This window comes from Artemia sp. Qi Xiang Cuo, chromosome 7 (genome assembly GCF_049724085.1).
Source record: "Artemia sp. Qi Xiang Cuo chromosome 7, ASM4972408v1, whole genome shotgun sequence".
Classification (NCBI taxonomy): domain Eukaryota; kingdom Metazoa; phylum Arthropoda; class Branchiopoda; order Anostraca; family Artemiidae; genus Artemia; species Artemia sp. Qi Xiang Cuo.
In genome coordinates, this window is record NC_142800.1 from 21519447 (window position 1) to 21534701 (window position 15255).

The following is a 15255-nucleotide window of genomic DNA, read 5'->3' on the forward strand; positions in this document are numbered from 1 at the left end:
ATGAACAAGTACCATGACCGATTTTAAGATAAAAAATAATTATAATTAATAATAATTGGCTCCTAAGACGAACCGAGTGAGAAAAATGGAAGTTTACAAATATTCCTATTTAATATTATTTCTGACATTTGATTCTGATATGGGTTAATATTCTCTTTTCCAGGAACGTACGCCCTAAGAATACAGCCTGTCACTTTAGAAGACGAGGGGAAATATCAGTGTCAAGTAGGTCCAGGACCAGATCCGGAAAATGAAGGTCCAATCCGCTCAAGATATGCAACTCTTACTGTATATGTACCTCCGGATCCGCCTCAAATCGTTCAAAGTTCCCATTTAGTTACGACTGAAGACAGAGAGGTTGAATTGGAATGTCAATCAAGGGGAGGGAAACCAGCATCTGAGGTATAATTGCATTGTTTGTTAAAAAAAAAAAAATCGAAAAAGTCGGTATTTATGGAAGAAGCCTTGGATATTGAAAATACAAAGTTCTCCCTGTTATCAACGGCTATTCTCTATGAGTCTATAGGGTTGAAGGAGTCCTTTTGTTTGATTGGATTTTGACCTCTTACAAAAATTTGATCCCTAAAATTTTTCGAAACGCCTATGTTCGTATTGAAATTCTCGAATTTAGTCATGTAATAATCGGATGTAATGGTTCCCGGGGGTTGAGCTCTGTTTAAAAAAAAAAAAAATTGGTGGATGAATCAGGCACGTGCGCATGATTTATTTTTTTGGGGGGGATTAAAAAAATTAAAAAAATTGATTAAAGAGTTCCCAAATTCATGAGAATTAAGGATTTTTTTTACACAAGTCCTTTTTAGTAACTGTGCTATTAACGAGACCTTATCCTGATAATTTTTCTAGAGATACTTAAAAAGTCGGAAAATTAAACCAAATTTTCCCTTAATGCCGAAAATTGGGTGGACGATTAATATTTTGGGCTTTTGCCTAATTTGAAACATATTTTCCGTTATATATATATATATATATATATATATATATATATATATATATATATATATATATATATATATATATATATATATATATATATATATATATATATATATATATATATATATATATATATATATATATATATATATATATAATGTATACATAGGAAGTGCAGGGGGGGGGGCAGCCATCTTGTGCTTTCGCATATCCTTCCTGTTTACCTTCCTCAGATTTCTCCAGACACCCATCTAGAGCTGGGTCGACTCTGGGTGAGCTTACAGAGTCAATTCATGCCACTGATCTCGGTTTCAACCCAATAACCAGCGATACGATGAGTAGAACCTCTCGGAGAACCTCCCTTTGTCCTCTCGGACAAAGGGTCTCATATCAAGCGCGCTAACCACTCAGCTAGGGCGGCGTACTCATAAAAGGATAAATGTAAATATCCTCCCCCCTAACATTAGGTTGAAGGGACTAAAAATCTGCTCCTTTTTTGTTTTCGACCCACCGGAAAACTCCTAATACTCCTCCTCCCTAAGGCTTTGACCTGTTTACGTTTATTTACTATATGTATTTAATACTCTCCATTGCTATTAGTATTTATTGCCTAATTCAAAAGCTAATCTGAAACTTACTACCTTAAATAGATTCTTATTGATTCCTTTCATAAATAAATTACTTGGTATTTTTAATTCCCTTTTTGTTTCATATAATTCTAATTTTAAGTTTCTTGCAATTACGCTAACAAGGTCCTTGCGGTCCTATTTTCAAATTCAAAAATAAAACCTTTAATCCTTAGGAAAATATTTTGGAAATATCTTGGATGGATATGAATAATAATAGTTCCAACGTAGATCTCCTTTAATACACGTGCAAATATACGGAATTCTCTTAATGCACAGGTTCTTTGACAAAATGTCCTTGTAAAAAGTAGTGAGGTTCAGACTTTATCCTTCTTCAGTTTTTTCTCAGTCTTATCTTGTCCGTTTATTATTAAAGATATTAAATCCTTTATTTAAGATGGTATATTCTTCCATTTATTATTTTTCCTTGTTTTTGGGAAGGAGTTATTGGAGGGAAAAACGTGTGAATATTATTATTCACTTCCAGAATTTCTAGAGGTAAGAAAAGTTGGGGAAGGAAAAAGAAATAATCAATTTCTAATTTGAACCCATTTCTGGCTGTTTTTTTTTTAATTACGATGTTTTGGGAGGAGCGTAGCAAAATTAATAAAACTAAATAATAAAAAAATCTTTCTGAAAAGAAGTACTAAATTAAACTTAAAGAAAGTAAAAAAACACAGGAATAAAAATAAAATAGTAATCTTAGTAATAAATAAAAATATTAATAAAAAAAAACTATGCTTTTTATTACAGACTACTGTTGTAGTTTTTCCCCAAACATTTTGAGCAATTTATTATAAATCATTAGTATATATGCAAAGACATGTACAAAAACATTTTTTGGGGTAGGGGAGGGGGGCCAATAATAAAAAATATTTGTATATGATATTTTGAAACAAAGTGTCAGAGGCCCTGCTGAGAGATAGTGTTTTCACGATATATCTTCATTACTCTGCCCAACTCAAGTTACTAAGCCCAGAATTTTTTTGTATATAAGGGACATACCAGAATTTTCGTTACTTGTGCACTAAATGGTACACACGAAAGAAGTCAAGATTTGTTTATGTTAATAATAAAAAAATATTATGAATATATAATAGTTTAGAAACAAATTTGGGCTATATTTTTCCACCTTAGGGGGGGGGGGGTAAAGCATACAATATATTGAATACGTAACCTAACCTAGGTACCTTCCCCCCCTAAACCCCAAAAAACAACAGTTTAAATATCGTAAACGCAATGAAAATCAGGCTTTGCATTCCATTTCTCTATTGCAAATACCCGTTAGCGGGTTTCGTGTCTGGTTTCGTTGATACAGTCTATAGCGATGTGTACCAATTAGTGCACAACTTCCAAATTTTCTTCTTCCTCCAATGCGTATTGGGTCACTGGAAATCCTGCTTTTACTAAATTGACTGAAAGAGGTTTTGAAGCCCCAGTTCGGGCTATATTTCTAATTTAGGTATTTATATTAGAAAGCTGTTTATTGATAAAGTCTCCTAGTTGTCTTCGGTCAATGAAGCTTTTATGAAGGTAATATAGATAGATAGATCGTGTATTTCAAAAAGCCCAAGAGCCATATACACACAAAAAATATGAAAATAGAAAAATTACAACAGAGCAAATTACAAACACACATTAACATGAATACATAGCGAAAAATACCTTCTGGTAAAATACAAAAAAAATACAAAAAAAAAAAACAAAAAACATTAACAAAAAAATACTTTAATTCCATATAATTAATAATAATTAATTTTAAAAAAATTTCCTTCTTTTTAATCCCTTGTCTATGTACGCACCAATACGAAATATTGTGGTTGGATTAATACTTTGTAATATATTTGGAAGCAGCAAAATGTTCTAAATATATGTTCTAAATTTGGTCGTGGTCTGATTTGGCCTAATTCGTCCTTTGGTCTAAATTTGGCGAATATTTTCAGGCTCATACCTTCATTCCCTCCCTAATTATAAGACTTAACAGATTTTGGGAGGAAATTTCGCTTTAAATTTAAAAAAAATGAAATTTTTTGAAAAATCCAATTAGCAATTTTTAAAACAATCTCTTGAGTTTTTTGGTTTATTTGTCTTTTTAAGTTTCGAAGAAGTACGTGTAATGGTTGCTTAAGAAGGGATTATACCAGAAACACCCGTGAGCCGTATATTCTTCCATGGACTGCTTGTGCCTTTATATTACCCTAAATTCAGATATTATTCGTATCTTCATCCTAAGAAAGCATAAAAATAACCTTAATTAGTTTATAGGCCTTAAGGCTTATGATACTGTCCTCCCCCCCCCATTCCTCGCAAGTACGGCTGAGATCTTACCAGAGAGTAAAGATATCTTTAATAAGAAATAACTGAATGTATAAAGAAAATGCATAAGTTGCTTAAGTTATGTCCTCCACCGGTATTTATAGAATTTTGATTTTTCAAGGGGTCCTTAGGTAAGCCATGGATAGGCTGTAGGTAGTTTTTTCTTAGCCTTACCTAGGTGAGCTAGGAATTGTGGAAGCTTTCGGTTCAACTGGCAATTAGCCTAATGCATTTCTGGAAAATCTGGGAAGGCACTACGATTTCTCAGTAAACTAGGGAAGGGTCATGGTCCCAAGGATTACCCCTGAATTGTATTCATGTAGCCTTAGTCATCCGACCTGAGTCTCATATCCAATTTCATTTGAGGGTTGTCTTAAAACTCTTTGGAATGTGTTTTCTACATTCATAAAGCCGCTGCCAAAGGCCATTGACGACTTACATGAGTAGAAACTGAAGAGAAATAAAATAATACCATCTACCGTTTCCCTGTAAAATCCTAGATAAGAGTAGTCTATACGTTTGTTATTTTACTGTGCTGCATATGGTGCATATTTGCACCATGGTTTTGCATATGTGCTGCATATTTTACTGTGCTGCACATCGCTATGCTGCATATGGGGCTTGTCTTACATGATCTGAATCTAGTTTTACCGCGAGTCTGGAGAGATTACGGTTTAACGAACTCCCGCGTAATATCTGAACTCGAGACGCCAGGTGAGGCGCAAAACGCCTGCTGCGAGTACAACTAATTCAACTGCGCAACGCTATACTGCCCATAGTGCTAGTCCTCATATTTCCTATAAGAACCGTGTTAAAGCTCCCATTCTCTTTTGGATCCCTTTTTCTGTGGACCCTATTTGGAACTATGTCTAACCCGTTTTTGATTCAGTTCTGCATTGAATGGACCGAGGGGCTGCTGACTTTCCTCCACCTGATATATTTCTCGGAACGTCACGTGTGCCGCAACAGTTCTGGCATGCTTGACACAGTTCCGCAACGCTTGGCACTTTGTCACGCGCCACCTCGTGTACGTGATTTTTGAGAATCGGCAAATCCTCGGAATGGAATTGAACATCAGCAATAAGTAACGAACGCATATCGAATAAAACTGTTGGTTCAAAAATGATTTGAAATTTGATATGAAAGTTTCCCGTCTTTGTTCTGTAATAGACAAAGTATCAAATATATTATGTTTGTCTTTGCAAGAATTTGATCTATACATTACCCTACCTTGCAATTTGTTCCTCTAAGAAATCTGACCTGAATATCCTTTGTACTTAGCATTATTCTATATTTGCCGCGTTTGTTTGGGTCATTAAACATCAGTTTAAATTTGAGAAGATCGCCAAGTACTTCCAAGATAATTTGGGCCTTCAGCAGACTTTATTATACATATAGACTATTACTAATTAGCCTACTTTTATAAATGATTTGCTTGTAATTGCAGATAGAGGGACGAGTAAGAGTGAATCTCCCCCAATGTTGCTGAAATATACCCCCACACCCTCCAATGCTAATGGTTGTAAGAAATGTGTTTTTTTTGTGTTTCGATCCCCCTCCTCCCTATTAAGGGAAGATCTTCAGACTCACTCCCTAATTGTCAGACTTTTGGACAGCAGCTGATCTGCTTCCTCCATGCTACTTTTTTTGTTGTTGATAAGATAAGATAAGATAAGTTTTATTCTTCATTAAATACACATACAGTATTACATGTTATTAATCCCTCAAAGGCTCATTGGCCTGTACAAAGAGGGAAGACATATGAATTACATACTCAGAGATAAAAAAACAAAAGAAAATTTAAAATGATCACCTACTCACATATGAAGAAGAAAAGAAAATATAGATAAAATGGAAACTATAGAAAAAATTAGAATAAATAAACTAAATTAATTAATTATATTAAATAGACTCAAAAAAAAAAAAAATAATTAAAAAAAAAAAAATAAATCCTAAAACTAACAAAAATTTACTATAAGCGAATTCCTATCGTTGAAACAGAATTATGTGTATTGTCAGGTAGAACCAACCTCATAATAGCTGTTACGATATTATTCATAGCTCTTATCCAAGATATTAAAATATCATAACTTAAGCCATGTACAGCCCTTTTAAACTTATATTTAAAACTATATAAATCCCATTTCAATCAGCTCTGCTTATTTCTGAGGCTAGGTAGCAAAATTGACGTTTATGGGTTAATTCAGTCATAAAGCTTATAATTATTGAACTGTAATAAAATGGTGCGAAAGCAATAAAATTTATCATGAATGCTACTCCTTAGTGAACTATACAAGTTTCAGCAATAAATATTGATAGTCATACCTGAGGCCTGGGAGTAATAGCGCATAGAAGACCACAATAAAACAAAATAAACACTCGGGGGACATCAGGGGACATCAACTCCACAAAAAAAAAAAAAAAAAAAAAAATTAATTATTAATTTTTATTATTAAATAAATGGTCCTTAATAATCCTCTTGAAAGTGCCAAACGAGTGGAATTTCTGTACTGAAGAAGGCAGGGAGTTCCAAAACTGATGAAAAGCAATGAGGAGATTGAAATCTGACCACACAGTGGGAGTAGGAGGAATGCAGATATTTATGTGACGAACGAAGGTTATATGGAGCTGAATCAGAAATAAACTTAGGAGTTTTTTGAAGAGATTTTGGAAAATTGCCATGAAGCTGATGAAAAATAAAAGAAGCACAAGAAAGAATGTAGATAGACTTTAGATTTAGAAGCAGTCTTGGGGAAGAACGATTGGTGTCCATAACCAGACGCCGTTTTTTATCATAAATAACAGAAAGCGACCGCAGTGTAGAAGGAAAAGTAGACATCCATACTATGGGGCAATAAGAGACATATGACTGGACAAGGCAGAAAAAAAGAAGCTTCAGAATAGATCCAGGAAAGGTGTGTTTGAGTTTTCGAATGACACCCAAACTCCGTGAGACCTTAACCCTAATCATGGTTATATGGTGTCTAAACGAAAGGTTCTCATCAAGCAGGATACCAAAAAACCGGACCAACCGATTCTTTGATCTACACAAGGAGCCTTGTGACACCTGAAGTTGTGTCAGTTGAGGGAAAGCTACACCAATTCGAGAAAAAATAAGAAAATGTGACTTGGCAACATTCAAGGCCAAGTAATTCGCCTCAAACCATGAAACTGCTCTCTCAAATATTGCCACCAGATTAGACCTGACATCAAATTCTGTCCTCCCTAGAGTCCCAAAAGTGCTGTCGTCAGCAAAAGCAACGAAGCAATCTTCATTAGAAGTAGCATTGGGACACGAAGGAACATCCGGATGGCACAGATTGCAGCATACTAGAGGACTGGTGTTCTTGACTGCTGAAATCAGATCATTGACATAAATCAGAAATAAAACGGGGCCAAGAACAGATCTCTGGGGGACACCTTATTCTACTTCAGAAGGGCTCCGGAAAAGCGGATCAATTGAAATAAGTCTACCAGAAAGATATGATTCAAACCAAGAGAAAACATTTGATTTTATAACAATATGCGATAATTTCCAAAGAAGAATCTGATGAGTCAAAGAATCAAAAGCTTTACCAACATCGAAAAATAAAGCTGCCGAGATAAGACCAAAATCTATTGACGAATGAATGAAATTCAAGAGAGATGCATAAGCATGCTCTGTAGAGTGATTCGCTCGGAATCTGAACTGGAAATGATGGAAAAAAATTTTGACATCCAGAAAACTAAGAAGCCTGGATAACATAGCCTTCTCAAAAGTTTTGCTGAAAACAGATAGAAGAGAAATTGGCCTATAATTAGCAGGATCACACCGAAACCCACCTTTATACAGCACTATAACCTTAGCTGGCTTGAGTGATTCAGAGAAAATTCAATTCACAAAAGAGATATTGACAAGCTTAGTCAATGGTGACAGAATAGCAGGAAGAACGGCACGGATAACCCTTGTAGGAATCCTGTCTGTCCCTGAAGACGATAAACCTTTAAGTGCATTTACGATCCGAGCTACCTCAAACTCAGACTCAGAAACAGGGCTCAAGACCATTGACTTTAAACATGGGGGTCCAAGATAGGCTCTGAAATCGCAACGAGGAGCTGTAGAGTTCACAGATGAAGCAGTCGCTTTTCCTATATTAGCAAAATAAGACGTAAGCTCTAGCTGAACATTTTCATAACCATGGACAAATTTAACGTCAACTATCAGCGTTGTTGGAACTGATGGCGGAGGGGGAGTAGGTTTAAGTAAAGAATTAATAATTTTTCATCTCTTCCCAACATCCTTTCCACACTCAGAAAATTTCCTGTGATAACGCTGAGACTTGGCCTTCCGACACAGAGAATTAAATATATTCCTATAGGCCTTGAACCGCTGATGATGAGAAGCAGATGACGAAGCCTTGTATAGTGTCCACAGATAATTTTTCCTTTTCCAGCTTTTATGGAGACCTGGAGTCATCCACGGATTCAGCAGTACTATCCTTTTCGAGGTATGAGGCTTTGGATTCCGGTGGCAAACTTCTAGGATACCTTCTTTTACTGAATCATAAAAGAAATCAAAAGAGCGGTTAAAATCCGATTCAGAATCCAAACTATCCCATGACTGATCAGTCAAACAAGATTTAAGTAGACTGATCTCACTAACACCAAAACGGAAAAATGGGAGATTAGATGGCGAAACTTTACGCTGCAATCGATTAGCAGTCCTATATCGTGAAATAGCAGGGAACTAATCAGAAATATCACCAATCATCACCGAATTATCTAAGACATTTAGTGACGAAAAAATATTATCAATAAGTGATGCATGTATCTCAGTAACCCGGGTTGGTATACAAACTGAAGGAAGAGGTCCCGCAGAAAGCATCATTGACAAAAAATCTGCAACCGAAGCAGAATTTTGATCCAGCAGGTTAAGGTTGAAATCCCCCATAAGGATTAGTTCGCAAGGATGCTTTTGGACTAAGTCCAAAACCTCTTCTAGATTTTTCATAAATGAAGGAATAGATCCACTAGGGGATCTGTAAACCAAACCGACAACTAAATTCTTACAACCTGACTTAATCTCAATAAAAAGGGATTCAAAGATTCCTTCCTCATTTCTACTCAAACCACTTCGGAAATTATATACAAGATGATCGGCAATATACAGGGCAAGGCCACCTTTCGCCATCCGTTTTCGGTTCATCCTCTCCATCTTAAGTCTTTGGATATCTAAAAGCATATCCTTTTTTGAATCTAGGAAAGTTTCACACAATCCAATAACATCAGGAGTTCCACCACTGACGATCCGTTTCAGCTCATCAAAAGAGGAACAAAGTCCCTGAATGTGTAGGTGAAGCACCGAGAAAATATCATCTTGTTTAGAAGAGACAGAACCACTTAACTGTGACTGTGCACAAGAACGATTGAATGGGTCTTTTATTGTCGCCGGATTTTCCTCACTGGAATTACCAATATATAGTAGACACCCACAGAGGTTGTAATACCTGGGAATCCGCTCTTCCTTTGGAGGGCTAGAGACCAGGCTATAATATTTGGATTAAACGTGACACTTCTGGCAATGAAGCTTTTTTAATATTTGCTCATTCCTTGGAAGCATTTTACTAGCGTTGCTTTTCGCGCGAATATTTTTATGAGCATCTTTGGACCTACTAGAAAGTTGTGGTTGGAAACCCCCTGAACTCTAACATTTTTCCTTTTTTATATGCTTTTTGTCACGTGTAAAAGTTAATTTTTCAAAGTTAACTTTTCAAGTCCAAAAACATGAGGCGTTCAACTCCCCCAGCCATTACCATTTTTTGGGTGTGTACCAAAAATTTCCTTAATTTGATTCCTCTCCCCGGAATAGCCCCTCTAAAATGAATTTTTAGATGCACTCATGGTCATAAATTCAAAATTGCCACGGACCTTGCTCACTTTCAAAAGTTGTATACCACGCATTGCGCTGTGAGAAGAGCCATGAAATGGTCTAAGCGTGGCACGCGTGGTGGAATAAGTGATGCTCCAATATTTACACTAAATGATGGAGAGCCGGCAACCCCTTGCAATTTAGCTTGATTGCTTTAATGCTTGGTAACCCTTGCAGAGTTTTGTGGAAGTGTGGCTCGCTGCAATCAAAAGTTTTAGCGCTAGGACGGTCTGAAGATTTGCATGCTCTGCTTTTGAATTATTCACGCCCCCCTTTTAACGGAAATGAGGTTTTAAAACTAAGCGTGAACTTCTCTTTCTTATTAACCTTACATGTCAAGTTAGGATTCGGAGTTCAGGGAACTTGAATTTGTTGGATATGAAAAGTCTTTTTTCTCCTTCTCGTATGTTCCCCTTTCGCACTCTAGTGGCTACTAAGATCTTATGCCATGGAATAATTAAGAAATCATTTTTTTTAGAATTGTCTTATTGGTTAAATAGTTGATACGGTGTATAAATTCGGTTTAGGGAAATAGTTTTGTTTTATTATGTTATGTCAGTTTATAGTTTTGTAGTTTAGGGAAAGTATCCAATTCACTTAACCAAACTGACTTGTATAAACAGTGTGGACTGCTCTCCCTGATTGGAATTAATTATTATATAATACAAACAACTATCTTGCTTAATTTCCTGATGGGGGGGGGGAGATTTTGAACCTAAAAAGTACTTTTCCTTGTTTTGAGCCCTTCCAAATGGAAAAATCCTTGGATATATTATTCACTCAAGACCTAGACCCGTCTGATCCTCACGAGAGAGTGTACCCAACGCACAGTTTACGTACCCTACGTACTACGTACGTCTTTTTTTTATAGCTGTTCAAATTGCCATTCCGTACCGTGTGCTATTTGCGTAATGGCTCTTGAACACCACGCCGTAGAACCTGTCATAAATCATATATTAAGACGTTGCGTTATGTTTTCTTACAGAAAAAATTTGTATGTGACGTAGCCAGTGCTAAGTAGACTCTATACCCTACTTAGAATTCTAACGTTACGTCGCTTTATGTTACGCTATGGAAAAGTCAGTAGCAACAACAAAGTGGAATTTCTGGACGAGCAATTATCAAATTCTGAAAAGAAATTAGAAAACTATCTCTTGAAAGCCTCTGACGCTTGATAATAGCTTGCATCCTCGTCTTTATTTCGCATTTTAATTTTCGAAAACTTTTCTTTTGATGATTGTGATGATTTCAGACCATGATTAAAAATGTTCTTATGATTTTTTTCGTCAGCCTAGTGTGAGAGGACTTGTTTAAGTGTGAAAGATTACACTTAACGAAACATAACCTTTTATCATGGAAAATTACGTGCATTATGTGAAAACCTTTTAAAATAGTCTATGATTGGTTGTCTAAAAATAATCCGCCGATCAGAATCAAGTTTACATGCTTACGGACCCTAAGTAAATCTGTATAATTAGGCTACTTAGCCATTGTGAAACCACTGTTGTGCTTGTCGCCCCACAGGTTCTGCCGCTGGTTGGCCTACTCTATAATTTAGAGTAACAGGTTCCGGTGGGGGGGATACCGGGTTTACCCCCCCCCCCCCGAATTTTGCGCTGCTCTTAAAGACGAAGCGAAAATGCATATAAACAAATTTTTGATGAGTTTATAAAGTGTTTTGTACCCCCCCCCCCGCTGAAAAAATCATGGAGTAACACAAATTGGCTTTATGTCACCCTGTGCTTTTGCTATGGTTCTGAAATGACTTTTTCGCCGTCTCAGAAAGAAAATGTTAGATTGAAAAAAGGAGAGTAAAAAAATTTCTTTCGAAGAAGAGGAACGTTGCGGGAACAGAATCATAAAGTTCCCCTAAATTTTCCAGTAGTTGTTTGTTCTTATTAGATTTATCCGGAATAACTCTAGACTAGAGTTCAGAGTAGCAGTATGAGGCAAGGATAAATTTAGATGTCTGTAAGCCAGCCGGTAAAAAAAATGGAACAAGCTAAAACCACTACACCTAGTTGTAGTATTGACGGAAAAGAAAAAGAAGCAGGAAAGAACAATAAAAAAATTGGATCTAAATAAACTTCTTACTTTGGTATTTTTAATTCTTTGAAACTGCATTTCAAAGCACTTAATTGGGACAAATGGCTAGAAAAAAATGTTTAGTTATCAAATACTAAATGATTACTTGGACACCATTGTGACCAAGTCCATGCTAAAAGTTTACTAAATGCACTCTCATTGCTCCATAACTTAATAAAGCGCAAAAGAAAAACCAGGTTTCCCGCTTCCCAAGGCTCTATCCACGGAGGGTGTGGGGGTCAGGGTTTGAACTCCCTCCAAAACAAGTGTTTGTCCAACTTGCTAACAGGTATTTAAAATGCATACAAACAAATTTTGATTCGCTTAAAAAAAAGTTCGCAAGAACACAGAGTTCTAGATGGTGTTGGTGTTTAATTTTTACACTAGCACTGGTTTCTGCTCTTACCTGATCCCTATACTCTTTGAGAAAAACTATAAAAGCTTTGCTTCCATCTGAACGTCAAGGTTACCAACTTGCACACTTTCGTAATTTTTACACTCTATTTTGTCTCATTGCATTCTTTCCCTGGACGGACGAGAATAGCTCTCTTTCTGCACGTTTTTAGCTAAAATAATTTTTTTGCACTCTTTTTGGAAATGATGATAGAAAAAGTTCTAGTAAAATACAAAACCTTAAGTTAAATTATTTGAGTGCAAAAGATACAACTTCTAGCTGGTATGATCTCTTTTATCTCTGCCTGTGCCTTCCCCCATTCCCAGTAGTCTTTCCAGCATTTCCAACAACCATTGAAGAAGAAGTAGATCAAATCAAATGAAAATTTGTAGCAGATTTACCTTTTAGCTATAAAAAGAACGACAATTTTTTTTTTATCTAACCACTCATTATTTAGAGGTTCATTTAAGTAGGGAACCCCCTTGACTTCATTTTAAATTCGTTCAGATAATTTAAGGGCAATATGTTTAGTGATCACAGGATACCTAATAACTATTTCTAAATTATGTAAGAATGATCAGAACAGTGAGAGAGGCGATTTTTTTTACTTGCACTCTTTTGTTGCAAAAATACCTCTTTTCTGGCCTTGATTTGCACTCTGTTGAGACGTCGGATTTGGCAACCCTGCTGGATGCTTTTAATAAGGTCAAGATAAGTGTCTTAGAGGCCTGGGAAGCGCTCTACCCAAATCGCATAAGTTTTAAAGAAGAAAATTTCAAGGAGTTTCAAAATTTTAAATCCCTAACCCCCCCCCCTGGATATGACCTTGGTTTATTACCACTCTAAGATTAGAACATTTTACAAATGATACTGCTGTGAGTGAGGGCAAATACATGCACAAGAGAGTGCGAGCCTCAAGGTCATTCTTATCCTACTATTCAGTTTTTTATTGTACTGACTTTAATACTTTTGCATCCTGATTAAACGTTGATTATGTCTGTCTACCTTGAAAAATGAGTGAGGGATCGAAATTTCTTTATGTACTATTAATAGCATTACACAGTACAGAATTTAAGTTAGGCGCCGCTTGGCACCGTAGTTAAGTGCTGCAGTATAGTAGCGAATCATTTCGAATTCTGAAATTTGCCATTGCAGCAATAGCCTACTGTTTTTTCTTACAACATATTTTATGACTCTAGGTGTAGTGATTGTGCCTACTTATAAGTACACAAATACTGCAAGAGAATTGCGTTAAATTAAAATTATTTTATTAAATTTGGATAATTTTATTAAATTTGGATTATCATAATTAATTATTTTTTAAAATTCACTTTTAAAGTATGTATCTACTGCGCGAGGTAATCTTTGCTAAATTAAAGAATGAAGTGTGCAATAATATTTTGTCGACTGTAGCGTATTATTCAAGTACTTCACAAGAAGTAAAATGTCAGAACAAGTAATATACTTTGTAATCTTCACAATATACTTAGAAGAAGTAACATACTTTGTAGACTTCACAATATTCTTAGAACAAGATATATACTTCACAAGAAGTAAAACGTCACAAGAAGTAATATACTTTGTAGACTTCACAATATACTTAGAAGAAGTAATATACTTCACAAGAAGTAAAACGTCACAAGAAGTAATATACTTTGCAGACATCACAATATACTTAGAAGAAGTAATATAATTGACAAAAAGTAAAATGTCACAAGAAGTAATATAGCTTATAGACTTATAAATATACTTAGAAGAAGTAATATACTTCACAAGAAGTAATATACTTTGCAAAATAGCGAACTTAAATGCTGTATTGTTAATTGGAGAACTTCTGTCTTTTGGCATAGGGCGCGTCAAGAGTACAGCTCATGGCGCTTGCTTATTATTAAAACAAAAATACTGCACCTGAGATACTCTAAATTAAAATTTTCAAATTGTTAAATAATTTCTATCCAAAAATAATTCGCGTATGCTCAGTGAGTTGATCATTCTCTAGTTAGAAGAATGAATTATAAAATAAGCTTTCGTGAAAGTGATGTATTATTAAAGTAATTCACGAGAAGTGTCCATGAATTTTGCAGAATAATAGAAACTTTAACTCCATTGCAAAGAAAACTAAAGTTGCAAGTTAAATATTGATCGAAGAGTTAGTTTCAAAGTTAGTAAGAAGCTTAAGACAATATTATAGAGGAGTTCTTCATTTACTAGTAAAATTGGCGTTTTTTTTTATGTCGTTTAATTTGACATAATATCACTGTGCAGACTTTCTAAACAGTGATGTTTCAATTTTTGGCTTTCTACTCCGTTATGTTTATGTAATATTTGAAATAAATATTTAACAAACATTCCGAGAAGTATTAAAAAAAACTTGCTTGCGTATTAAGCCTTGAGACTCAATACTATAACGTACTATAACTTAATATGAAAAAAGTAACTAATTATAACTCAGTATATGTAAATGAGACTGAAAGGTGAGGAATTTCCTTTAGTTATGTGGTCATTTTTGCGCGTTTTAAACATGGAATATACTCGTAGGTCCCCCATAGAAAGCCTAATTATGTATCTGATCCTTCTGTAATTTTTATGGAATTTTATTTTGGCTGTTTTTGAATCCCCCCACCCTGGGAAAAATTGTTCTACACCTACCTGTTTGTAAGTTTGTAAGCTTACTGTAAATTTGAAAACTAAAGGACTGAAATGTGATTTTCTCTCCCAGCGTTTTAAGAGCGTAAATGTGCGAGTGGTAAGCTGATTTTTTCCCAGAAAGGTAGCGTTTTCTTGGCAAATGTTTAAAATTCTTAAATAATGGATGTTAAAAAAATAGAATACGCTTAACCAAGCCACCAAACAGCATATTAAGTTAATCGGATAAGCTGAAACCTCTATAAATATTTTCACAAATCCAATATGGAAAATATTCAGTTTTGTTAAGACAAATCTTCAAATAGTTATATGTATAGTTAAGATGA

The 15255-nt window shown here is 35.2% G+C and overlaps 1 protein-coding gene across 1 annotated transcript in view; it reads left to right on the forward strand.

Annotated features, from left to right (window-relative positions):
- Nucleotides 1-15255, forward strand: part of LOC148950046 (irregular chiasm C-roughest protein-like) — a 236950-nt gene that overhangs the window by 102161 nt on the left and 119534 nt on the right. Inside the window, exon 3 of the mRNA XM_089092086.1 lies at nucleotides 164-402. Within this exon, the coding sequence (XP_088948212.1) occupies nucleotides 164-402 (239 nt within the window). The remainder of the gene's footprint in view (nucleotides 1-163; nucleotides 403-15255) is intronic.